Source organism: Hyalella azteca, unplaced genomic scaffold, assembly GCF_000764305.2.
Source record: "Hyalella azteca isolate HAZT.00-mixed unplaced genomic scaffold, Hazt_2.0.2 contig8946, whole genome shotgun sequence".
In the NCBI taxonomy this organism is placed as follows: Eukaryota; Metazoa; Arthropoda; class Malacostraca; order Amphipoda; family Hyalellidae; genus Hyalella; species Hyalella azteca.
Genome location: NW_025939027.1, coordinates 44,471 through 71,672, shown reverse-complemented (window position 1 = coordinate 71,672; position 27,202 = coordinate 44,471). Strand labels below are relative to the sequence as shown.

The window sequence follows — 27,202 nt, the reverse complement described above, 5'->3', positions numbered from 1 at the left end:
ACCATCACTCCACCACCACCACCGGCACCACCAACACCACCACCACCACCACCCTAACCGCCCCCCCGCCCCTCAGGATCGTGGTGGTGAAGCTGGGACGCGGGAGGGACGCGTCGTCGCTGGGACGTCCCGCGGACCTGCCGCTGGTGACGCACGCCATCGCCCACCGCCGCCCCGCCACCGCCGCCTACGTCGCTGAGGCCTACACCAGGTCACCTGGTGGCTAGGGACTAGTGCAGCATTGCTGTTTAATGCTGCCTAGTGGCTTTTATCTTTGTTTTATTAGTACTACTAGTTTCGTTACTAGTGGTTATTCACTAGTCTCGTTATTATTGTCTCGTAACTAGTATTAGTGTCATGTAACTAGTGCCTTATTAATGTTCTTTTTATTATTGATTCATTACTAGCCCCGTAGCTAATTAGTAGTCATTAGGTGCTAAGTATTGTAAAACATTTCGTAATAAAAAAGAAAAAGAGAGAGAAAGATAAGAAGTACAGGTGAGAGCGTTGCGTGTCAGTTCTATTCGTACCTAAAGGCCTGGTAACGAGAGTTAATGTTAAAGAACAGAGAGTTAACACTTTGTCTATGGTTGTTATCTGTTAATGCTATTCGTACCTATAGGCCAGACAGAGAGTCAACACTTTGTCTACAGTTGTTATCTGTTGTTAATGCTATTCGTACCTAAGAACCCCTTGCAACAGTTGAGGTAAGTATCACCTAACATCGCCACGCATGAATGATGGATATGAATGATAGTCGCTGTTATTGTATGTGCCGTGACGAAATCGCGTATTGCCGATTCTATGGAATCGGCAGCCAGTTTGCTGTATCTGTAAAATCAGCATTTCTATACTACGGGAATCTGGGGTTAAGTCAGTCGGCCAATTTTTTTTATATATAAATATGAAGGAACCTGACCGAACTTGACCTAACCTTTTCTGACTCTAAACTGTCGACTTACGTTCTAACTCTAACTCTAACCGTCCGATTTTCTGAATCTGCAACGAAATGCTGATTAAAAAAATTCGACAATTGGCTGCCGATTCCATAGAATCGGCAATCCCGCGATTTCGACACGACACATACATTGTATCCTAGCGTATCTTGAGCCTGACTCTGTTCTGTTAATTGTTTCCTGTTCTTATGCTCCTGTTTACTAATGCACTGCTATATCTTGTTAATTAATTCCATGTTAAATGCTGATCTGTTTCTATTATTTAAGTTTTAAATGACATATCTGACGACACAGCTGGGGATGTGGGGTTTGACCCCCAACTACTGGGGAGGTAGTGACGTCCAAGCCTTGTGCGCCTTATGGCGCGGAGAGAACTGAACTGAACTGAACTGGGGAGGTGGGGTCTGATACGGCACAGCTGGGGAGTTGGGGTCTGACCCCCAACAGCTGGGGAGGTGGGGTCTGATGCGCCACTGCTGGGGAGGGTTAGGGGGATGAGGGAGCATAATATTATTTTTTTATGATTATTTCAAAAATATTTACCTCGTTCTCAGTAGTTTGCACGTGTTTGTTCACAAGTTAATTTTGCTAAATCTTTCCTATCTTCCCACAGATTTGCCTGCAGTTTATTTTCAACCTTAGAACTGAACTCTAGGTGCCTAGTTCACGTCTACTTACTCTAGGAACCTAGTTAATTCTAGTTACAATGCTGGCTTCTGGTCACTTAATGCTAGACAATCTTGGCTTAAAATAACTTTTCTTTATTTCAGTAGATAGTTCTAATGCACTTAATTCTAGCCTATAAGATGATGCTAACACATGCCAGTGCTGGTGAATGCTAGTGGATGTTAGTGCTAGTGCATGCCAGTGCTAGTGAGCTCTCATGACCTGCAAGGAAACTACACAAGTGGAAAGTTCAGCTGGAAAGCGGCAAGCTCAGCCAACGGTAATTTTTTATTGTTTTGAATTGATTTTTTGTCGATTTGTGTTGAATGAATGATGATTTGTACGCCTATAGGTATCATCGGGAGGCGTCATGATCACCAATGTTTTGTGCTGTTATTCAATGATGAACGTTAATTTGGACTTGTTTCTTACTTCTTACTTCCTGCCGCTCTCTGAGTTACCTACTATTGATAGTACGGCCGCTTGTCCACTAACTGAAGCGATGGTCGTTCTTTTTTCCTTATTTTACCTTGTTTGTATTGTATATGAAGCAAATTATTTATACTTTTGTTATTTCATTAACTTTTGTTGAATAGTCCCATGCTTTGGGGGCTCTTCAATAAGTTGTTAATGCCCATGTACTTTTAATCTATTTTCCAGTACTATGCCGAATTGTTTTCTCAGCCTTGGTCTTCAATAATTTCGGTCTTCAATAATTTTGATTTATATATTTTGGGTTATTTAATACTTATATTTTATTGTATAGTATACAAAAAAATAAAAATTGTAGTATAGTATACAAATATATTAAATGTAAACCTATCACTCCAATAATTAACTCCTCGGTTGCCAACAGGACGAGCGACCGCTACCTCCTGCTGGGGGACAACAGGACCGTGGGGGGCAACTGGTCCCAGGGCTGCGGGGCCTGCATACAATACCCCACATCCCCCTCCTCCCCTCCTACTGAACCCACCCCCATCACCTCACCTCCTCCCACCACCACACTAATACCTACTACTAGACCATCATCACCACCACCACCACCTAGCCCTTCTTCCCCTATCCCTGACACTACAACCACCACCACCACAACCGCCACCCCACCACCCGCCAAGGTGGTGGTCAAGAGGTCCCCCGACCCAAGCTTCCTGCAGGTCGTGGACGGGGCCTTCTCCACGGACCACAACTACACGGGCTACCTCATCCTTACGGGTGACTACTGCACCATAGTGATGGTGGTGATGATTGTTGATGATGTTGATATTTGTTGATGTGCATGGTGGTGATGGTTGTTGATGATGTTGATGTCGATGGCGTTGATGTTTGTTGATCTTCATGGTGTTGAAACTTGTTGATGTTAATGGTGGTGATGCTTGTTGATGTTAATGATGCTTGTGGCTGGTGTTGCTGCCTGTGATGGAAGCAACATGTTGAAGAAAAAATTTCCAGTCTTAAAGAAATGTTTTGTACAACCAGCATGTATTTTACAGATGGAACAGGAACATGTAGGTATAGGAGCTTGTGAGCAAGTGTACCTATATATTACGGCAGTACTACTTCACGTATTTGGTTAAAACTGTTGGTACGATAGTTTTAATACTCTGATCTAACACGTCACTCTGATCTAAGATGTCACTCTGATCTAACACGTCACTCTGATCTAACACGTCACTCTGATCTAACACGTCACTCTGATCTAACACGTCACTCTGATCTAACACGTCACTCTGATCTAACTCGTCTCTCCCCCGACAGTCAACTCTGAGAAGGAGGGGCCGCTGCACAGCTACTCTGAATACTTCAACGTTGTTCACCCCGTCATGTCGGAGCCCTTTAAGTCAAATACGCTGCTGCTTCTAACTGCGTACACTTGTTGCAGGTGTAAGCTGTGCAGATTGCTGTGTGCGTCTAATACGCTGCTGCTTCTAACTACATACACTTGTTGCAGGCGTAAGCTGTTCAGGTCGCTGCGTAAGTCCAATACGCTGCTTTCACAAAACTGCATCGAAGTCAAGCCCATCGCCAAGGACGACCTCGTGCAAGTTTACCTCGAGAATATCAAGGACTCTGAGCTTGGCTTTCGGCGTGAATATGAGGTACGTGTTTGCCTGTTTCTGGCATGAAATGCTTGTTACCTGACTTACCTAAAAAGTACATCAGGCTTGAATTTATGAGGGTTAATCTATGAACATGTGTACATATCGTATTGGATCTGAAAATTTGTAATTATTTTTACTTTATATTTAGCTAATATTTTGGAACTGATCATGCTACTTGGCTGGATCGATCTTGAACCCACATTCCTAGAATTCCACTCTGCAGTACATGTTGCTTGTTTTGCTTATGAGGTGCGTGTTGCGTGTTGCCTGTTTCACGTATGAGGTGCTTGTTGCCTGTTCACGTATGAGGTGCGTGTTGCCTGTTTCACATATGAGGTGCTTGTTGCCTGTTTACCTGCGAGGTATGTGTGTTACCTGTTACATGTCTCACGATTTGTGCTGCGATGATAATCTGTCTTCCCAGGCGCTTCCTGAGAAGTTTGTGGACCGGAGCACGCGCGTCTCCGAGATGTTCGAGAACAGCAGCAAAAACAGATACCCTGACATCAAAGCCTACGACCAAACGCGCGTCAAACTCAGCACATCCGCGGCACATCCTTCCGACTACATCAACGCTAACTATGTGCTCGGCTACAAGGAGAGGAAGAAGTTCATTTGTGCCCAGGGTGAGTGATGTGCCAGCATATTGTGCCCAGGGTGAGCGATATCCCGTCTAAAAAGAGGAGGTATTGTCACGCCCTGAAAGATATGCTAGGATTGCGATGTTAGACATGAACTTATCACAGTTTGACGTGTGCAGGTCCCATGGACGCGACGGTGGACGACTTCTGGCGCATGATCGTGGACCAGGGCTGCGGGATATGCGTGATGCTCACCAACCTATGTTCATCACTGGTAGTTCATGTCATGATGTTCATCACTGGAGGTTCATGTCATGATGTTCATCACTGGTAGTTCTTGTCATTATGTTCATCACTGGTAGTTCTTGTCATTATGTTCATCACAAGTGGTTCATGTCTTATTACTTACCGTCCTTTTGTTTGGCCTTGTATTTCATGCCATTCATTTTCTTTCATTACTGTTATGTCTGGGTTGATTTACTGTACCAATATGGCGCCAAGTTTTATCTTGTAGGTCTGGTCTGATATTACTTATCTACTGTAGCATTTAATTTCATTATGGAGGTTTGGAAATAGTTTGGGACTTACTGAAGGATCATAGATTTAGCATTAATCTTTAAGAAGATAGATCATTCATACCTCAAAGATAGATCATTCATTATTCCCGTGACAAGAACGTCGTAAGCTCGAGCATAACCATGAACATGTCATAGCCAACGTGATTTTTGTGCAGACTACATCGTTCGCACACTCCGCGCCGAGTGGTTGGTGCCGAGTGTGGGCTCAAGTGTGGACCTCACCAACAAGAACGTGGTGGGGGGCGAGGGCAGCACCAGCACCAACACATCGAACGCCTCCAACACAAACCACTCAAACTCAGGCTCCGTGAGCGAGGAGCTCAAGTACCACGAGGTGGAGCAGTACCACTACCTCATGTGGAAGGACTTCGTGGCTCCTGAACACCCGGTAGGGATCCTGGCCTTCCTACGACGTATGAATGAGGCGCATTCCCATGAAAAAGGACCGCTACTGGTGCACTGCAGTGCTGGGGTTGGGCGCACAGGCACCTTGGTGGCCCTAGACTCGCTTGTCATGGAGCTGGATGACGAGAAGCAAGCGTCCGTGTACAACCTCATTTGTGACTTGCGACACCAACGCAACTTCCTGGTGCAGTCGCTGAAGCAGTATGTGTTCATCCATCGCGCGCTCATGGAATATGCTCAGTTCGGTAGCACTGAACAAACACCGCAGCAGCTGCGCGAGGCTTACGTCAAACACGTCAATCAGGTTCAACAGCAACACGCCTCCCCCATCCTCTTCACAGAGTTTGATTTGTTGAGTAAGGTCATCGAGGAACGAAAGGCGTTCACCATCGCCACCAGCGAGGAAAACAAAAGCCGTAACCGCTACGACTACGTTCTTCCTTACGACTCCAACCGCGTCATCCTCTCCCCCGTCGCGGGTAAGCCCGTCAACACCTACATCAACGCCTCCTTCGTGAGCGGCTTTGACCTCGATGAGTACTTCATCGTGACACAGGACCCTCTAGAGAACACCGTGTCCGACTTCTGGCGGATGATATTCGAACAAGACGTTACGACCATCGTCATGCTGTCGGAGCTGGGAAGCGGCGACGACTTGTGTGCGCGGTATTGGCCTGAAGACGACGAAGAGGCTCAGCATGACAATGTCATCGTCAAGCTCATCTCCAGTGAGAGCTACCCCAAGTTCTCCAGTCGAGTGTTCCAGGTAACAAGGGTTTATACTTGTTGTATTTAATGTTCAATTTCTACCACGTCTTCGTCTAGTCCGTTTTCCAGGTAGACCGGGTAACATTTACAGCATTACTATGTTTAATTTTGACCATGTCGATGCCGAGCTCGACCTTTTTCAGCGTACATGGATATTTCTTCAGTGTTGAAGCTTTTTCTTTCCTGTGGGTGTTTGAGTTAGAAACGTAAAATGTATCGTTCACTTTTGAGACATTGCGTGGCATTGTTTCTTGTATTGTCAAGTAAAGTTTGCTTAGCCACAACGCTTTGAAACCACACTAGTCAATTTCTACATTATTATAGCGAATATTTGGTTTGTATTTGGGCCGCTGTGACCTGAAGGACATTCTGTGTCATGCAATTTGTACCTGCTAGCTGCCACGCGACACGCATTAAATATGTTTAGCAGAGGAATACGAGGGAAAGTTTTCTGAGGGAAGATAGACGCTTCAAAGGTTATCCATCTGTACAAGTACACATGTAGAAGTTGAATTTATTTAAAAATTTCTCACGATTGTGTTGTAGAGTTAAAGAATTTTTCCTGACATTGTTCGATTTTAAGTTCATAGCGAAATTCTCTCGAATGTGTTGCCGAACGAATTTTTCCTCTGACTCTTTGCTGTTTCAGTAAGGTGATATTAGGGTACAGATGAGGATACTTGAACTTCTTAAGACAGTTTTCTCGATTGTGTTGCTCGGTCAGCGCATTTCACCCTGACATAATTCCATTTTACAGGTGAGCCACTCCAAGAACGGAGGTGGTCGTCAGGTGACTCAGTTCCAGTACGTGGGCTGGTCCGGTCAGATGGGCGAGGTGCCCGTGGGCACGTACGGCATCATGGAGCTGATCAACCGCGTGCACAGTCACATCCACGCCAACTTATCCTCCAGCATGCCTGCACCTGTAGTGCTGCACTGCAGTGGAGGGGGTGACCGCTGCAGTGTTTACGTCTGTCTCAATAACTGCCTTCGTCAACTGCGTCGTGAGGCGCGCGTCGACGTGTTCCAAATCGCGCGCAAGATCCGTTCAATGAGGCAGTTTATGCTACAGGAGCCCACGCAGTACGAGTTCTGCTACAAGGCTCTCATAGAGTACATTGACAGTAAGGGTTTAGATAACATATAATAGGAGAGCGAGTACGTTAGCTGCAGGACGCGAGCGTCACTCCGGTAGTCGGTGTTGCAATGATGTTGCGAACATCTCGTGTGTTGGTTAGTTTGTGTCGAGTTAGTGTCGCTGCTTCCTTAACTATTGGCTTAGGTTTGGCCGCGCTGTCGCTCTGTTCACCGCAGACGATTTCTCTGTTCCATTCCCTCCTCCCCTCGCCACATGACCGAGAATAAATGAATGTTTTCTGGGTTTGTTTCTTGCCTGGAAAGCATTTCTTTCTCTAGCAAAGTATATAAGGACTTTAAACATGAAAATCTACCGAAAATTTGCTGTAAATGTGAGAAATTGTAATTATTTTTTTACTGACTTGCCTAAAAATACGTGAATAATTTTTACCTAATTATGCTATCCCTAAATGAGGTAGGCATTACCTTCGTGATACGCGGCTTTAGTGTACATACGACTTACTTTTCGACCTCAGCACAAACTTTCTTAAGACGCAGTTTTCAGATTGTGGGCTGAGTTTTTCCTCGAGTTTGTTGAATTTGTAGTCGGGACTCGTTTTCCACGCCCTTGTGCTGTTCGTGTCACGGACGAGTTTTTCAAAGTGAGGAATGTAGAAAACTTTGTGTGCCCCGTACCCCGTTTTTAGTGTGATAGTACAAAGGATTTAGAGTTAATTTAATGCTTCCTAGACTGTACCTAGATTCTCATCCCTCCTCCAAGCCACACAAATTTTTTTACCCGCTCACCAGAAGAATAAATTTTAACGGTCGTGACCGTTAACGCGTCTCGAGATGTTATCATACAACCAAAATGATCAGACAAAAGCTGTCATATATACAAGACATGAGACGATATAAGTTCTGAGAATGCCGCGTAGGAGCCTGACTGCTCGTCATTTATGTATTGACAATTCACCTTCCCTCTGGTAACGACTTTTTCCAGAGTCAAAATCCGCTACCGGACTGGCGATATCGTCTCTTTTGCTGTTTATGTATCCTTTGAATGGAGAATTGATTGCTTTCTCTGGGACTGCTGGTGTTTATGACGGTGACACGTGGTGGTGCATGTTCAGCGAACCCAACGTTCGGATAGAGTGAACCAACGTTCGGTAGAGCGAAAAACGTTCGGTAGAGCGAAAAACGTTTGGTAAAGCGAACCAATGTTTGGTAGAGCGAACCAATGTTTGGAGTGTACCAATAATTATGTTCTACTTGTCATATCTACAGCAGTTAATGTTACTCAAAATAGCTTGCGTTTCTTTGTTTCTCGCATCAACGCCTCACCAGCATTATTTTTTTCTGTCAGCTTTGGTGTCCTCATGGTCAGGAGGGCGGGCACTGGGTGTTGATATTGCCTGCCAGTATTGGACAGATTATCAATAGTATTTTATAACTGCTCGCCTGCATCTATAGACCCGCCATCGCTGGTTTACGTGTTATTGGATCTGTTTTGCTGTTTAAGGAAGCGAGACGTCATCTGTTAATATCGCGACTTCGTTGTGCCAATACTGCTTTAGTCACTTCAGCTTCGACTTAATTTGGTGCTAGTTTCTTATAGATTTTCTTCAGTTTGTTCATAATATACTTAGTTCTGTCTCAATTCCCCGTCTGCATTTATGTTTAACTGCTTTGGTGCTATCTATTCGTTTCAATTTATTGTTTCGTTGAATTATTTACTGTTTTTCCGTCGCTAAAAGAAAGTTGTTGGCTCTGCTTACGGACATTTATGGCTTGGGAACTCAATTTTTTATCATCGTTGCGCTGGAAGTTTAGATCTGAAGTCTACACGCGAGTCTCGTCGCAGGATAACAATGCCTGTGTCTGTGTCTAGAGCATCTAGAGCAATGGTTCCCTGTGGTTCCCAGTGGGAACCATTATACCTTCGGGGGTAACGCTCTGTATGAGTGTTTTTATTTTGCCTTATATGTTAGAATACATTTGTGAGAAGGGGTAACATGTTTATATTTACAAGCTGGATTGGGGAACAAAGTGAATAGGTTAGGCTGCCGCTGGTCACGAGCGATGCCATAAGCGTGTTTGTGACTTGTGTCGTCTGACAATCTTATGTTGTGTTCGATGAAAACGAGTTTGTCTTCTGCCGCGCATGCGATGTGAGTTTGAAATAATGCTTGCTTTACGTTGGCTATGTTTGGGAATTTTTTTTTTTTTAATTATGACGAGGTAACGTCGAAAACCCACCTAGATTTATCTCCGACACTGAGGTTGAAATCGCCTATGGGAGTTGCAATCCCATGTATTGGACAGAATGCTTTACAATTCAGTAGAAATAACATTTAGAGTAAGAGGACGAATGAGTATAGGAAGTATAAGGGAAACTTACAACTCGGGTAGGAATTATTTGGAGGACATTTTTCCCCCGAGCAATTCTTGCAAGCGGGCTGTTGCCATGACGATTAGGCGTTTAACTTCACTCACTCCCTGATTATTAAATAATTAGGCATGGTTCAGGTTAAGGATGTAACTGATAAGTTTGCATCCCGCGCAAATGCTTTATAAATATTGGTCAGATGTTGCTCCAGGAATTCTCCATAAATAATTTGTTAGCAAGGCCACATATTTTGTATCTGCGTCGCGTGCTTTCCTGTTCCGTCTCGTCGCTCCTGCCAAATTGATATGAAGTCTCAAGTTTCTCAAGCAGTGGACTTAATTTTAATAATCATCGTTCCTTATAACTCTTAACTAGGTCAATGATTGACCGTTTTAGTTTAAAACAATCATTGGAGATAGAGAATCTAATGAGTAATGCTCCCTTTAGCCCGTTTGTTTAGGAAAATTATTGATGAATTTAATGGAATGGAAGTGTAAGTAGAGAAATAGATATTCCCATCTTGTGCTGAAAATGACATGGTAGCAAAAAATGAATTGTGAGGGATTGCGTTGTCTTATTTAATTATTACAATAATTATGTGTTGCGATTAGGATTGTTAACGCCGACTGGTGCAATATTGTGAAGAAACACCAGTCCTCGCATCCGGTGCATGCGCGGCTGACTACTGGCGGTCTCTCAATATAATTTTTTATTGTTTTTTGACCAAAATTATTCATGCAGGTAAAAATTCTATATTTTAAATTCTGTTATTTAGTTGCGCCTGACGAATTTGATGAATGAAGTTCATGAATTCAAGTCGTCACAAGTTCAATTCCTGTTCAAATCGCGCGTGCTGCTCACTCGTCAACCCCGAGCCCAGGCCGCTTCATCCGCAACCACGAACCGTGAAATATCTTCTGTTTAATATAAAAATGTCCAGTATAGAAATTTCAGGAAACAAATTAACGCTTTTTTGATGGAGCCTAAATCTGTAACGTTGAATCCTTCACCTCATTGACAGCAGTTGAATCCTTACTGATGTATAATCATTTTTTGAACCTTCGAATCTCTTCTATCCGTGTATCATTGGCATTTATGTTATCCCCATATGCGACCACATTGGTGTATAAACTTCCTATAATTTGGTGCAGTATAAAAAATCCGAGTAAGAGGGTTAAGAGAAGTAACATTTTACCTGTAAATCTGTTCCTGTTATAGACTGCAATCACTGTTCATATTCCAGCATCACCTGATCTGTTGACTGTTCACCTCAACATATCACAGAACAAAGCTCTGCTTCAGCTCTGTGATGAAAAAAAAAAAACGCGTGCTCGTGCATTTCGCACAGTCATTATCTTCTACAGTCGCTACCTTCTGCTCCACGGAAACATACAATTTCAGGTAGGAATACCATAGCACCTGGCAACCTGTTGCCAAAATGTCCCCGAAGTTGCAACATTTCCTCTTGGAGAAATTTTTTTGTAAATATCTCTTTATAGCCAACAGAAAATATCTTTGTGTACTTCACTGATTAGTCATAGTTTCAAACACTATTGAATATTTTACGCGCCGATTACGTAGTCGTTCCTCGGAGACTACTGATCGCTTTACCCCGATTTTGGAAATTGACGTAGTGAACAAAACTTGCCTTGACGATGCAACCGAATTTAAACCTGTCCCGGCGTCTGATTTTCTTATCAGACAATCTAGCGGCGCCAGATCCGGCGCTAAGGCGGCTCTAATCAGGCACTGGGGCGGCTCAGAATTTTGTTAGCGGAGATGCATGGCGATGTCATTCCAACATTAGCTTCAATGTTTTTTTTTCGTAGAATATTTGTAATTAAGTGGAAACCGGCTTCGACAACGCAGAATATGAACAGGCAATGAACGTTACGAATTTCTGAACGGGTTACGAATTTCTGGACGGCTTTAGCACCTGCTAAGAAGAGAGCCAGTGATGCATTAGAGGGTGCATTCAAGCAGTGAACTCTTATCATCAGAGAGCCGTATAACTTATTATTTTCAAGTTGCAAACTTCCGAAAGATTTGTCTCATTTTTCGTGTGTGTTATGTGGACGAAATTGTTAAGCATTTAATTTGTAAGCCATATCCATCATTCCTCTGTCACAGGACACCCTACAGTTCGCTTTACTCAGCCTCTTGCAATGGGGCTCAATTCCAACCCTCTTTCAACCCAGACACCGAAGCATTGCTATGTTCTGCGTTTGATATTTTCTCAACTCCCCGTTTAATTGTTCCATGTTTCTTGTAACATGTCCCGCTTCTCAATTACAATGTGACAACGCGCAAATGTTGCCAGTTCACAATTTCATTATAGGGTTATTGTATTACAATTTCATGCCTCATTTGTGTGCGGAGCTGCAGTTCTGGTTTGCGTAGTGATTTCCAGACCGGGTCCTTAACAGTGAGGTAAATTTTGACCAGTCTATGTCTCTATGAAGGAATAGTTATTATTAGTTCATATTATGTTTGGTCGCATGTCTTAACAAGCGTCAGTATCGTGTGACAAGTGTAACAACGACTAAGTCGCTGGCGAAAGCCGTGACTGCATCCATATAGTTATTTCTATTTAATTTTTCCGTTCAAACGAGGATGTGGAGCAATTTGTTGCTGGTAGTTAATATGGCTCTATGATGGTGGCATCCGTTGCAAAATCCTATTTGTATGATGCTGAAAATACCAGTGGCATTCTATCACGATTGAAAAACATTATTTGGCAAATTTCAGCAAATAAATTCAGTAATCGTTGGTTGTCTGTGCTTCAAGTTTTTATGTTTTAGGCACTTCAAGTCAGGAATGGCAGTATAGGCTTCGCGATGACCGTTCAACTCTTAGACTTGCGTTGGAAGTAAGAAATCGTTGGAGATCTTTTTCTTTCTGGAGCTCTGAAAATCATGCAGGAAATCATATCACTTGGTTTCAAAGTTATACGACAACTCTATTAAATTAGAGGCACTTTTGGCGGGAAAACGATCGAAGTAGAAACGCTTGTTCTGTGCCCGCGCTCTCTGCATCAGGCTTTCTAGCGTATAGAATTCCTATTAATGTTTTAGTGTAAATAATTAGGCAGTGTCTTTTTTCAAAAACGCTTTTTTGCTTTGTGTTAGACGGTAAATTTCTTGCGTTTCTACATTCATTTCGCCTTGTGAACTGAACTAATTTAGGGCAAATTATGTTACTAATTTACCTAAATCATGTGCTTTTTGATGTTTAGTTACTGTGCTAAGGGAGTCTTGCCTATTACTGTAACATGTAGGTACGTTTTTTAGCGTATATGAGTTAACCGACGTTTACTTTTCCCAAAAAATGGTTTTAGAAATTGATGTTTCTATGATGTATTCGAATTGTCATGAATAAGCTCTAATAACTTGACTTCTACAATGATTCAAAGTAATTAAATATCGTGTTAGTTAATTTTTTGATAATCCTAATGAGAAAGTTTAACGCTGGGCTCAAACGTAGTTAACCTTAACACTCCTAGTCACAATGAGGTTCAGACTTGCTCGTTGATGCGAGTCGTGCGTGGCTCGTATCCACGTCATTAATCATTAGCCTAAGTTAACTCACTTATTCTGTTCTTAGGTTTATCTATTTCTACTTAGCACTTAGTTTGAATGTTTTTTATGTGAGCTCATCTCTTCTTTTGTCTATTGTTGAATTAGTACCGATTTAATGACCCTTGTACATAGGAGCTTTTGTACCCACGTTTGTGTACTTCTTGATATGAACAAATAACATTTCTGTCGTGTAGTCCGTTTCTACTCTAATAAAACGTGGCCAAGTCGTCGGCGTACTGCCAATATTATTTCACCTTGTGACCTTGTGATGAGTTTAGGACGTCGTAGTCCACGGTCACGCTGATGCGCCGCCTTCGTCGTCCTCCGTCTCCGAGTCGTCGTCGGATGTAACGTTGGACGTGTTCCGTCTATTTGCCCTCATTTGGGCCTGTCTCTTATACACATCTAGATGTGTATAAGAGACAGGATTTATGATTAAAGCGAAAAGCACACAACACACGAATTTTGGAAATTTGATGGTGAACGTACAGCCCGACCCACGTTTATTGGGGCGAGCCATAATTTATTTTCTACTTTTTAGTCCACAAGAAAAACGTGGTTGTTTTAAAAGTTGTTTTTTTAAGTATTTTATTACAACACTTCTCTTTAACTTCACTTCTTGTTTGTTTGTCTGTCTGCTACAAATCTTATAATCGACATTTAACACACTTCTACCTTTCCAATCGATCTGCAATTTGGCACACTTGCGTAAAGTTGGAGACAATGCATGAATCAATTGACAGAAAAAATAATTTTATCAATTAAAAAAAATTTTTTTCCATTATTAAAAAAATTTAAAAATAATTTCGTCTTCCACAAATCTTATAATTCATATATGAGACAATTTGACCTGTCCAATTGATCTGAAATTGTGCACAATTGCATAAAGTCAGAGACAATGCATGAATCAATTGACAGAATAAATAATTTTGAAAATTTACAAAATTTTGATATCTCAAAAAAATTTTTAAAATAATTTTTTTTTTCAATATTTGAAAATAAAATAAGAAATTCATTGCACATGTGTAACATCCAAGACACTGTATTGTTCAGAAGTGTTGTCTTTAAAAAGTATTTTTTAAACGCATATTATTTTAGTTACTATTCGTTACTAAAAATCCGGGACTTGACCTATAGTGAGCGTCCCACTCAATCATGATACTCAATCCAATGCTTCTTTCGGATGTATAATTGATTTGAATTTTTGAAATACTTTCCAGAGCCGAGGTGTTCACCTTTATTAATCAACACAAAACTATAAGGTACTTTATTCGTTTAATTACACAGTTCTTGAAACGCGGCGAAGGGCATATCACAAGCAATGTAATCACTATGAATATTCTTCATATCGATGAAAGGTAACTCGAATAGAATTAATATATTTGAATTCGTTCTAATGATTTGTCTTGGTAGTATGTGATACTTTTGGGATAAAGTACTATATAGCTTTGTGTTGATTAATATAGATGAGCACCTCGGTTCTGAAAGGTATTTGAATAATTAAAATCAATTATATATCCTACAAAAGTATCATACATCTTGATTGATTGGGACGCTCACTCTAGGTTAAGTCTCGGATTTTTAGTAACGAATAGTTATTAAAAAAAACGCCGACGGTGGTTTAAAAACTATTGGGAGTGCTCGATCAATCGGGGTAAATTATAAGGTTTTTATCGGCGGTATATGGTCAGGTTTTATTCGGGGTGAATGGTAGTTTACCTATTCAGTCGTTCATGCAAACTGTAATAATTGGTCCTCTTCTATACAACTCATATTTGCCGCCGTACCGCACTCCGTTCTTATGAGCAACCTCGGTGCACCTTCTTGGAGAGTGTTGACGTTACTGGGTTGGCATTTCTCTTGTCATCCGTACGTCTCATCACGTATACATTTCTTTAACACGTTGACTACGATTGCTTCATCTTGTACTATTATTTCATTTTTTTTTGTACTTTTTTTAAGCAGGGTTGCCAGACGGTCATTTTTTCCGGACCAATTCCGTGATTTAGTTTTTCTCAATTGCGTTGGCCGGCTAAAATTTTTGGTAGGGGTAGTTCCTATTTAAATTTTAAATAGTGCAAAAATAAAATGACTGGAATTTTTATAGCAGAACCTACAAATAAACTAGTATATTTTGAGTTATCGGCCTTTTTTGTTCTCGGATTTGGCCAACTTTAGGCAACCTGAATTATGTACCACCACGTCCTGGAGAAATACATTTCGTGGTACGTATATGTACCACTTCGTAGTCAACGTGTTAAACGTCTCCTAACGTCCCATGTTAACATGCGTTCTCATGAACATTTATTGATCAGAGATGCGCACTCAGCTCGGCTACAGACCGAAGTGACGCTTCCCGCCAGCGATAATTCTTCAGCGCATTCAGGATTAAATGCAAAATCGTGATTTAAAAAGGCTCAGTATTATATAACACATCTGCAACACTATTGTAATAACGTGTTGAATTTTGAATGTAATCACTCGGGGGAAAGAAAAAAGTTCGTCCGTTCCAGGATGAAATATTTATTCCCGAGAATGTGTTTCGAATGTATATGACTGGAAGTTAGGTATAAAGTGGTATATGATATACATGTGTACATTCAGCACCGTTTGACATTCACTTACATTATTCACTTACATTAAGAATTCATAAGATCAACAATAAGACGCATCCTCAACAGCTGCCTTGACAATCACGTAATTGTTCTCATTACCAGCAAAATTCGGTTGCATTTGCTAAAAAATTATTTAATTTACAATTGTGGTTCACTAGTCTAATGCATTGAACAAAACTGACGCGGTCGTAATATGCTTGCAATCCAGGCTCATCTAACACGATTCATAACCGCCACATTCGTAAGCCGTTTCAAGGTTGAATTACGCACGTTATCAACCGCAACATTCATAACGCTTCAAAATTATCCCTCCTCCCCTTTTCGCCGCGACTACGAACAACACAACATAACACAATAAAAATGACGACCTAAAATGCTACAATTTTATGCTGACACAACATAGCCTCCCTGAGTCACCCGAACACTAATAGCAATTAATGGATTATAATGTCAAATAATACCTACATACATCAGATTATTATAATACCTGCACACATCTGATAGTACGCCCCGTCGCCGGTATTAACTAAATAACGATGATTTTACACAAAAATTACACCTCAATTTTGGACGAGATCGAATTTTTATAAGTGAACGCTTCCTACGACCGCAGAATTCTAACGATGACGTAAAATTAGTCGAAACTTTGCCGTGCTTGGGACTGAGAATTACTTAAAACATAACCAGGACAATGATCGAGCTAACTGTGGATCTCCCGAGCCTACGTGAAAAATTGTACAATTCAAAATTAAAGAATACTTACAAAAGAAATAACACAAATTAACATATTTTCATTTGTATAAAATATAAGTAAGACAAACTGTCATTGAAGTAGGAGCCGGAAACGATAACCTAAACAAGCAACATTCTATTTAATAGGTAATAGGAAAAGATAATATTAAGTGAAGCGAGCACAGCTGCTAGCACCCGCGCCGCGTTGCTATGAATTCCACTACATAAAGTTTGGCACAATAATAAATACTAGAGAATCAGCATCATTACCACCAACTACAACAAGGTTATACATGGATCAGTCGTGACCGTACTAGGTACCTATAGGTAATAAAAGCGTTGTGGTCCCACGTTATAATAACCAGTATCTACCAGGAGGCGGCAACCACAGCACTGCGATGGTCGTAAGCTCTGACTCTACCTTTGCATGTCTGCTGTTTACATCATCAAGCATTTGCTGTATTCGGCCGCCAGTCCCTTAAGTTTGTTCCGATTATAAGATATTGCCGAAGGGAAGAATGTCCTTACTATATTCAGCTACAATAAATATTTCCTTTCTCTTAAATAAAATACAAGTGGAGTCCGAAAAAGAAAAACCTACGGACCGCACAGGAGAATGTGTGTGAAGGCATATAGGATTCCTTATAAATAGCACCATCGCACTAGAAGTACACTTACGAAACTTTGTTCATGCAAGCAAACTCTTCCCTGCAGAAGTGGAAGCACTCAACTCTCACGTAACTCACATTGCCATTTACTATAACAGTTCTCTGTGTGGTCACGTTAACAGTGAGAATCTTTTAGTTATCGGAGCGCTCGATTTTTTACCGTGTAATAAAGGAACGAAACTGTCTCATAAATAAAACACGTCTGGTTCATCAGTTCACCATAATAACTGCGTTTCAATGTTATTAAATTGACTGAAATCCACTGCCACGAGAATGTTTTATCTCAGATGAATGAATTTTCTATCTACTCTCATCATAAAATCAGTTTTCAAATTCCGAGTTGATCTCGGAATCCTCGATCTCGCACAGATTCTCGACGTCAGACATGGACGTGTTCGCGTCGTTGCCGCCGCACAGCGACATCACCTCGAATTGGTCGGCTTCGTCCTGCTGTGCCCCGGCACCAACACGGCGGTTGTGGCGCACTTTAAATGACGCATCGTCCCCACGAGACGAGCTAGGCCGATGGTCCCAGCCGACCTCCGGCGTCGTGGGCTCCGACGATTTCATTATACCCATCCTAGGGAACCTGGAGGTGGGCGTCCCAGGGGAGACCGCCGCTTGGCTGGAGGCGTTTGGTCCTTGTTTGTTCGTTGGTGAAGATTTAGCATCGCTATGAGATCCTGAGGGGCGGGACGCAGCGTCCTGGTGCGGAGATCGTCTTGGGTGAGGAGGAGACTTTGCTGAAGACGTGGACTTGTGCCCAGGGTGGAACCTGGAGGCTGACTGGGGAGAAGCCAAGGGCTCGTTGTTAAGTAGTTTAAGTCTCTCTTCCTCGGCGTCAGTTTCACTACTTTGGTAGCGAGGCAGGTACTGGTTGGGATGAGATTTGTACCTGCAATCAAACAGGCAACATTAACTCAAGATCTTGAATTCATTTTATGATTAGCCAATGAAACTGAAAACTTTATGAATCCTTTCGACTACAAGGAACTACAAGTTTGCATCGAACAAAAGTAAGTAAAAATTTAATCACACAAGTCCCGACACGATTTCAAGAATTGGCGTAATATAAGTATGAATATATGATTATATTATTACTATATTATTATCTTAAAATATGATTTTACTATTATTGTAAAGACATCTAAAAATCGTCAAGGTATGAAAGAATCGCTAGACTTAACGGAAGCGCCGCAACATAAGATCATGGATGGCTTTATGGCCCATGGATTATTTTTTTCTAATTAGCACGGGACTTTTTAGTCTCTTGTTTCGTTCTAATTAAGCAAAAAATAGAAGAAACACGGGACTACACTTTTAATCAATTTTTAGACTGAATTAATTACAAATAAATGTAAGACTCAAGTTTCCCTTACTTTTGCGGCTGAGGAACAAACAAGGAAGTATCAGACTCAGCGCCAGGGTCTACGCCGCCCAGCGAAGGCTCGAGGTCTGGTCTGGAGTCGAGCTCGAAGTCTGTGCCGCAGTCGCTGGTGAGCTCGTCCGCTGCCAGCGTGTCCATGTCACGCTCAGGGTTCACTAACCTCACCACTGCGAGGGGACAAGTGATCGTGAGTGAGGGGTGGTGAGATGGTGAGTGAGGGATGGTGAGATGATGAGTGAGGGATGGTGAAATGGTGAGTGAGGGATGGTGAGATGGTCAGTGAGGGGTGGTGAGATGGTGAGTGAGGGATGGTGAGATGGTGAGTGAGGGATGAGAATATTGTGATTATTGTGATTTTTATTATACTAATGCAGGTTTTTACTTAAAGTTTTACACAAATTTATTGAAGAAATAACTTGAAAGTAGCGTCTGGTGAGAAGACTTATGTAGGATACTTGTCAGCAGCGCGTGTCGATATTAGACTGGTGGACGGATGGACGGAATATCACCTGAGGACTGTAAGAATATCAGACCTGGTGGACGGATGGACAGAACAGCACCTGAGGACAGTAAGAATATCAGACCTGGTGGACGGATGGACTGCAGGTTGGACTTGTGTGGGGACTGTAGGGGTAGGGACTCGTTGGACTCGTTGGAGTGGAAGCTGGAGGTGTCGGGCAGCTCGTGTCCGGGGACTTCGATGATATTCGGTAGTGGACTTTGAGTAAGTCCAGTCCAGTCGGAACAGTCCCAATGGTAGCCTGCAGCAGCAACATCGTGGATTAGCAGGAAGATTATCTACTTGGAGTAGAAAGATTATTGTACGGTGAGCAATAATGAAGGAACATGTAACGTGAACACATTATAGGTAAGCGTTACGTAGATGGAGCAAGAGCTGCTAATTCATGAGCAAAAAATTATTCATGAGCGAAAAACTCTAATTTCTGAGGAAAATTTTTTGATGAGTTAGAAAGGAAGCAGAAAATGACGAAGAGACCGAAAGCTCAAGATGAGCGGACGCTCCAGATCTATAGCTGAAGAATTGAAATATAAATTGAAATACAGAAATATTGTTGTTGAATGTCATACACGACTGTTGTTGAATGTCATACACGACTGTTGTTGAATGTCATACACGATTGTTGTTGTATGTCATACATGATTGTTGTTGTATGTCATACATGTTTGTTGTTGTATGTCATACATGATTATTGTTGTATGTCATACATGATTGTTGTTGTATCTCATACATGATTGTTGTTGTGTATCATACATGATTGTTGTTGTATGTCATATACGATTGTTGAATTCAAAGTTATTCGTATCAGCGCTCTGTGATGCGAGTGTTTAGCTTGGTCGCTGTTCCAGCGCAATAGCGACAATTTCATCCAATTTTGTGAATTGGAAATTTTGTCATAATTGGAAATTTCTAGCATATTATGTAGAGTTAAAATTAGGAAATATAATAGAGCCTTCACTATACGGTATATCTCGACCAAAACAAATATAATAGAGCTTCCGCTTTATATCTCAATCAAAAGACAAATATTAAAGAGCTGCTACATAACTGAAGCAAAACACAGCTGTCAAACAGCCTGTTTTATTACATATCAATCCAAAACCAGCACCTGACTTTCCATGCAATAATATTTTCTGACCCAAACATTTACTCGTCTTGAGTATAATGAGGTTATTGTTACGGTGTTATAATTACCAGCCATGTTAGCAATGGTGACAAAGATGATGGCGTTTGAAAATAAAGTGAATGAAAAATGAATGGCAAATTTGCGGCGTTCGGCATGAGAATTCGCAGGTAAAATGATTGATCCGACAGACGGCAACAGCACCCAGAAACTCTGATCGAAGTTACAGGCGTTTGAAACGTGAGAAACAACATGGATGTTCATATCCCGAGATTAGCCAGTGCATGTTTGAAAAATGAGCCGACCTAATGTTTCTCTTAATTTTCTTTTAAGGCATCTGGCAGCTTAAGCCTACAAAAGTTATTGATTATACTAGTAAATGCTTATCATTAACGGTTGTACTGAATTCAACGCTAACCGCTTTCATTTCTCGTCAGCGTTCAATATGAACGAATTTAGTTCGCGACTGAAGTTTTCTTCGCTCTAGACTCATGCCAAAGTTATCCATGAGCGCTAACCTGTAAGATTAATGACCTACGGTAAATAATAATATGTAAAATGTTTATTTGCTTATCGTTATACAATAAGCGCTAACCTGTAAGATAAGGCCTACTTTAAATAATAATATATAAAAATATTTATTTGCTCGTTCTAATACGATGAGCGCTAACCTGTAAGAATAATGACCTACGATAAATAATAATACCTGTAATATGTAAAATCCTAAATGCTTGTAATATGATGAGCGCTAACCTGTAAGATTAATGACCGTGTACGGTATATAATAATATGTAAAATACGTCGCAATGCGATGAGCGCTAGCCAGTAAGGTTAATGACCTACGTTAAATAATATGTAAAATCCTGATTACTTGTAATATGATGAGCGCTAACCTGGACACTCGGCGCCCGGTGAGCGCGCCAGGGCATCACGGCAGGCCCCCGTCAGGCAGCGCCCACATGACGCCCCCCCGCCGAACATCACGTCTGTTATGATGCATGACGTGTTATGATGAGTGGTGATGACGAGTTATGATGACTTTCTGTGATGACTAGCGTGGCTAGAATGCATTACTTGTCATGCTGGTTATTGTGTCAAGGTATTATTTAAGGCAGTGAATATAATATTGTGCAATGGAAATATAAAGATGAGACCTAAACATATGATGATCGACAATGATACAAAATCTGCGACGTGTGACCGAAATGCAACTTACTATAATATTGAAAAAGTCCCATATTAAGGTGAATCACTAATATTAAACGCTCGATTCACAGTGTATAATGTGCGTTCTATGTTAATTTATCGAAGTCTTGTATCGTGAATGTCGTGGTTCTCGACCAAGACTGAGTCCAGGATATGGCAACATTTGAACATTACTTTCGCGGTCAGCTGGTGTAAAAAAGTTATCGCGTGGCCATCTGCACTTAATAAACTGATGGATCTGGCATCAAGTTCGGTGATCGAGCGATGTGCAGTACCAGTGATGTACAGTGCCTGTGATGTACAGTGCCAGTTACGCATGGCAACATGGATAGCTTTTAGTCTTTAGCAGCTGTTGTCATGGAGTGTAATGAGCTTTTATTTACTTGAAAGCAGCTAATTGCTGGCAGGCAGTTAAGGATATGGCGACTCAAGTGCAACATCAACATCACAGCGACGGCATCTAAACCACGTCGACGATGTGCAACGTACACGGTAGGTACTAACCATTAGGCTAGGCACGGTAGGTACTAACCATTAGGCACGGTACTAACCATTAGGCACGGCACTAACCATTATAACCATTAGGCACGGTACTAACCATTAGGCACGGTACTAACCATTAGGCACGGTACTAACCATTAGGTATCTTGCCCTCGTCATAGTACGCCTCCTTGAGGTTGTGGCTGAGGACGTCTTTGTAGACGTGGTGGGGGCTGGTGGACTGGGGGGGCGTCGCCCCAGGGGGCAGAGTCCTGACGGAACGACACGAGTCCCCAGGGTATGGGGAGTGGCCGTCGCCCCCCAGGTACTTGGAGGAGGTGGTGGGGTTGCCGCATGCAGGGGGTAGGGTGTTGTGGGGGGCGTGGGGATTTCTTCGTATGTTGTGGACGAAATTACGGGGGTTGTCGAGGGGGTCGTGACGGGGGGCGGGGGAGTAGCTTCGTATGGCATCGAAGTTGTTAAGGGGCATGTAGAGGGGGTCGGTGTGGGGGGAGGGGGAGGAGAAAGAGTCGGGGGAACACCCATGTCGGTTCAGGGGGTGGTGGTGGTGGTGAATCTGCAGGCAAAACGGAACGAAAAACTTGGAAAAACGAAAAATATAACACAAAATTAAATGAAAACCACACAGTACAGACTATTTCACATGTTATAGCAAGACAGCAAAACTGAAAAAAGTTGAATAAGTGCAAAAAAAAAACTTCGATGTGATTTAAAATCGAATAATCTAGAGATTAAGTGCAGCCACATGTGGAGTCTAGTAAAATAGGTGCGGTGGAAGAACTAGTTCTATGGTAGCACTAACCAGGCACTAGCTAGGCTATGGTTCACGTCTCTGGTTCATGCACACACTAGTCTCGATGTGTTTAGAATTCGAATTTTTTTAAAACAAAACCAATAGAAAAACTAGTGCACTAGCGCTTGGCTGGCGTGCACTAGAACGCTGTGTTGGGCGCCTTACCTTGGCTAGTTCAGACAAGAGAATAGAGCGCTAGTTTCTACTCACACCACTCGCTAGTGCTACCCACACCACTTCCTAGTGCCAACCACACCACTCGCTACAGCCAATCTCACACCTAATACCACTCGCTAGAGTCACTCACACACCACTCCCTAGTGCCACTCGCAAGTGTCACTCACACGTAGAATGACCACTCCACTACACAACCCCACTCATCCCACACCACAACACAACCTCCCCCACCACTCACGGGGGGCGTGTCAGCGCCACTCAGTTTGCCAGGTCTGCTGCAGGTGTCGGTCTGCTTGGGGGGCGCCGCCGCCCCCTCGGCGTAGGAGGGGCGGACGCCCCCCGGCCGGCGACGTCGCACGCACAGCACCACCAACAGCGCCGTGATCGTCAGCAGCGTCAGCGCACAGATCCCAGCGATCGCGTAGATCACCTGACGGCAGACAGCAGCGTCAGCAGACAGCAGCGTCAGCGGACGGAAGTAAGTAATAGATGAGAAGTAATGAAGTTCCTCACTAATCTGAACTTGGAATAAATTAAGAACGAAGAATAACTTTTCTTACTAACATCTTTGCTGCAAAATATTGAGGTTTAATGGTATAATCAACTTACCAATTTGAACTTGGAAAGCATAGTAGGACTATCAGGGAGAGCGCACATGGATCCTGACACTCCTTCAGGACACTCGCACCGGTAGCTGCCGAGGGTGTTGATACAAAGGGCCTTGTTGGGACACGGGTTCTTCTCGCATTCGTTGATGTCGATGTCACAAGTGAGGCCAACGAATCCATGACACATGCATATAGGTCCTGATATTCCTTCCTCACAAATGCCTTTATTCTGACATGGGTTGGGGTTACAGTACATGTGCTGGCAGCGAGTGCCGGTGATGTTCAGAGGACAGTGGCACATGAACGAGTCCCCGACGTTGGAACACCTGCCCTTGTTGAGGCAAGGGGAGGACGCGCAAGGGTCGGAGTCCGCTTCACATCGAGCGCCTTTGAATCTTGAGGGACACTGGCACACGAAAGAGTTGTCTTTTTCCTCGCAAGTGCCGCCGTTGAGACAAGGATGGGTGCCACAGACCCCGGGATCACGCAGGGAGCCGTAGCAGTGCTGAGCCACTTTAGTGAGCCGTACGAGGGTGGCAGTGCTGGACGTCATCAGGGTCACAGGCAACTTGGAGTCGTACACCCGTGGGTCATCCATGCATCCCGCGAGTCCTTGTCGCGGGTCAGTAGCCCCTGCCCAAGCCCGCACCTCAGCTCCAAGGTACAAGTCAGGTTTCTCCAGGTTTAGCATTTCACTGGAACCTGGAGAGGATCCTTCCGCCTGATGCAGGTTGTCCACCTTCAGGCGAACGGAGGAGCCGAGGCGCTCCAGGAACACGTGGTGCCACTGGGAGTCGTTGAGGGGAGGAGACATAACCTGCAGGCGGCCCTCCCCACTGCCCAGGTCCCAGCGGTACTGCACTCTGCTCCCCGATAACTGGGGAAGGGGTAATGATGTTATCATAACATTCATTGGGCTTGTGAAGACGTTGAAAATCAAAACTATAGCCATCATCAAATTAGATCGTCATCATTCACTTTTAATCATCAAGTAAAACGATTTTTTAAACATAAATGGGAGTTTTAAACTCTCGAGCATACAAAGTATTGATTATTGAATGCCCAATTGATATCACTCAAGTTAACACGAGAATGACTTGGTATCAAGTGAAAAAAGTTAGACAGTGCTGGCTGAACTTCGTGATTCGGTTCTTAATACCTCGAGTCTCCTATAATCCATGGAGATTTGGTTCTTATTACTTCAAGAATCCAGTAATAAATAAAGATTTGCTTCTTTATACCTACCTCGAGTATGGCGTAATCCAGTCTGCCGGCCGTGAACATGATGTTGCCGGAAGGATAGAGCGTCCTGAACCAGACAGAGAAGGAAAAATGTCGCTCGATGGGCACGTGGAGCTGATATTGCACGTAACTCTTGCCCTGGAAGGAGAAGGGCGCTTCCGCCATGTAGCAAGTCGGCGTGTTCTCCTTCCCAATGCAGGCTTCTTTGGGCTGTGAACAGGTAGCGCCTACGAGGCCATCAGGACATACACACGCGTATCCCAGGGATGAGGAGTTAGGCACGCACTCCTTGTACAAAGGGCAAGGCTGGAAGGCGCATTCGTTAACAATCTCGTCACAAATAGAGCCACCATATCCAGCCTGGCACACACACACGCCGCGGTGGATGTGTCGGAATGACAAGAAGCCCATCACGTCGGTGGATATCAACTGCTGTTCCTTCCCAAGAAGGATTTGGTCCTCGCAGCGGCCGTTGGCGCAGATCATCTGCTGGCATTGGTTCTCAGCGACGTCGGTGATCGCGAGAGACAGCGACTGTTCCAGGGTTTGCAGTTCAGACATCAAGCGTTTACGGACGAAATTTCTGGGGAAATAATCTTTCTTGCCTTTCTTGACCACAAATAAGACTTCTATCTCCTCCTGGTAGCTCGACACGTTCTGTACGTTCTTCCTGCCGCTGTCGCGACGTCTGCGTGAAGTCGTCAACTGGATGGAAAGTATGACAACGTCGCGAGATTTGACGTTGAGTATTGACCGTATGCCACGATGGAAACTTCTCCTGTAGGAGACGTAGAACTCTTCAGGAGCCACACCAGCGATTGTCACGATGACCGCGTTATCGAGCATGTCCTGCGTGACGTCAACAACTTCGACGTTCGCTTCGCTGTACGTCACGAACTTTTCATCCGTGACGGACACATTGACTGAGTACTGGCCTTCGTCAAGATGCCCTTTGATGGACAGCACCCCGGTCGTCCGACCAACAGTGAAGTACCTGGAGTCTCGCGCCGAACTTACGATGCCGTAACTTAGGACGTCGTAGGCGTCCTGGTCAGACGCAGTGACTCTACCGATATCTCCGCCGGTGTAGTCGGCCGATCTGACGAACATGGTGACTTGGAAGGGCAGCACAACGGGAGGATATTGCGACTCTTCGATAACCTGCCGGGCAAAAATATGGAGTAACGTTAAGTGAAATGTATCAGTCAGTACCACTAAGTGAAATGGATCGGTCAAATTGTCCCAATAGTGATATTTTTTAACGTAGTTCTGCTCCGTTCTCTTTCTGGACAACCCCCACGTTTTGCACACACGAGCAAAAATGCATCGATTTTCGGATTAGGTGTCACTCGTTTCACTGAGAAGATGTAGCACAATGAACCCAACGAATCAGCAGTGGATGAGTGGTAGGAACTGACAAGTCATAGGACCTGACAGGTCGAAGGACCTGACAAGTCGTAGTAACCTACCTTTACGTCAAGCCAGGTCTCTGAGTACAGAGGCGGGTTGCCGCTGTCGTAAACTCTGATCTGGAGTTTGTAGAGATTGCGGAGTCGGTGGTCGAGTATAGCAGCTGTCCGCAGTTGTCCGGACTCCGTAATGCGGAACGCATTGTCCGAGTTTCCGGACCAAATCTCGAAGATGAACGGACTGCCTCAGAACAAGGAGAGAACTTATAAACTTACTGCAAGTCTTATACTTGCTTCAAACATTCGGATCATTAAAAAAATTATACGGTTTAATGGAAGCGGTAAACACACGTTTTGGCACCGCAAACGACACAAGACAAATCCAGCAATGGGATGTCGCTCCTTCTTCTTATTTCTACTTTAAAACAATTTGTTTGAGTGAAAGCCATCTTTACTCCACAATAGTTTATTTTATTATTAATAAGATAACGGAAAACCACTGCAATAGTTTAATCCGAAATAATTTTTGCAAATTTTTAATCGGAAATAATTTTGGCGTATAAAAGTGTTAAGAGAAGGATTCTCCAGAAAATACTCGTTAGTTAATTAAAAATCCTAGTAAAAATCTTTATTATCCCTTAGTTTTTGTTCCATGTTGATGGCACAGAGATAATCTCGGCGTGAGCTGCCGTCCTAAAGGAGAAGGAAGGCAACAGACCTTGACGTTGACGGAGTGGCTGTCGTCCCTACAGCAGTAGGAAGGCAACAGACCTTGACGTAGACCGAGTGTGTGCCGCCCTCGAAGACCGGCGGGTTGTCGTTCTCGTCGGTGACGTCGATGTAGACCGTAACAGACCCCGTCCGCTGAGGGATGCCGTGGTCCAGCGCCAGCAGCTCCAGCGTGTAGGACTTGGTGGCCTCGCGGTCAAGCTTCTTGGCGACGGAGATCCAGCCGCTGCTGGGGTTCACGCTGAACTCGTGGGCGCCGTCGCCCCGCAGGATGGAGTAGCTGATCTCACCGTTCACACCTTCGTCCTGGTCGCTGGCAACCACCTGCACTCGCGAATGCATGCAGAAAATTAGTTAAAACTTGTACTAAACAACGATACATTTTGTCCTAA

General features: G+C 43.3%; 2 protein-coding genes across 2 annotated transcripts in view; one reads left to right on the top strand and one right to left on the bottom strand.

Annotated features, from left to right (window-relative positions):
• The window catches only part of LOC108669695 (tyrosine-protein phosphatase 69D), a gene marked incomplete at its 5' end in the record, with an annotated part of 14,395 nt that extends 1,069 nt beyond the window's left edge, over positions 1-13,326 (top strand). The window contains 9 exons of the mRNA XM_047881841.1: positions 77-211; positions 2,479-2,837; positions 3,381-3,462; positions 3,574-3,721; positions 4,149-4,350; positions 4,485-4,635; positions 5,019-5,082; positions 5,200-6,054; positions 6,814-13,326. Coding sequence (XP_047737797.1) covers positions 77-211; positions 2,479-2,837; positions 3,381-3,462; positions 3,574-3,721; positions 4,149-4,350; positions 4,485-4,635; positions 5,019-5,082; positions 5,200-6,054; positions 6,814-7,203 — 2,386 coding nt within the window. The remainder of the gene's footprint in view (positions 1-76; positions 212-2,478; positions 2,838-3,380; positions 3,463-3,573; positions 3,722-4,148; positions 4,351-4,484; positions 4,636-5,018; positions 5,083-5,199; positions 6,055-6,813) is intronic.
• A 2,277-nt stretch (positions 13,327-15,603) lies between these two features.
• LOC108669694 (fat-like cadherin-related tumor suppressor homolog) overlaps positions 15,604-27,202 on the bottom strand; it is a 53,456-nt gene continuing 41,857 nt past the window's right edge. The window contains 10 exon segments of the mRNA XM_047881840.1: positions 15,604-18,010; positions 18,495-18,669; positions 19,087-19,263; positions 21,039-21,131; positions 21,988-22,408; positions 23,061-23,252; positions 23,432-24,307; positions 24,676-25,833; positions 26,142-26,322; positions 26,800-27,134. Coding sequence (XP_047737796.1) covers positions 17,437-18,010; positions 18,495-18,669; positions 19,087-19,263; positions 21,039-21,131; positions 21,988-22,408; positions 23,061-23,252; positions 23,432-24,307; positions 24,676-25,833; positions 26,142-26,322; positions 26,800-27,134 — 4,182 coding nt within the window. The 3' untranslated portion in view covers positions 15,604-17,436.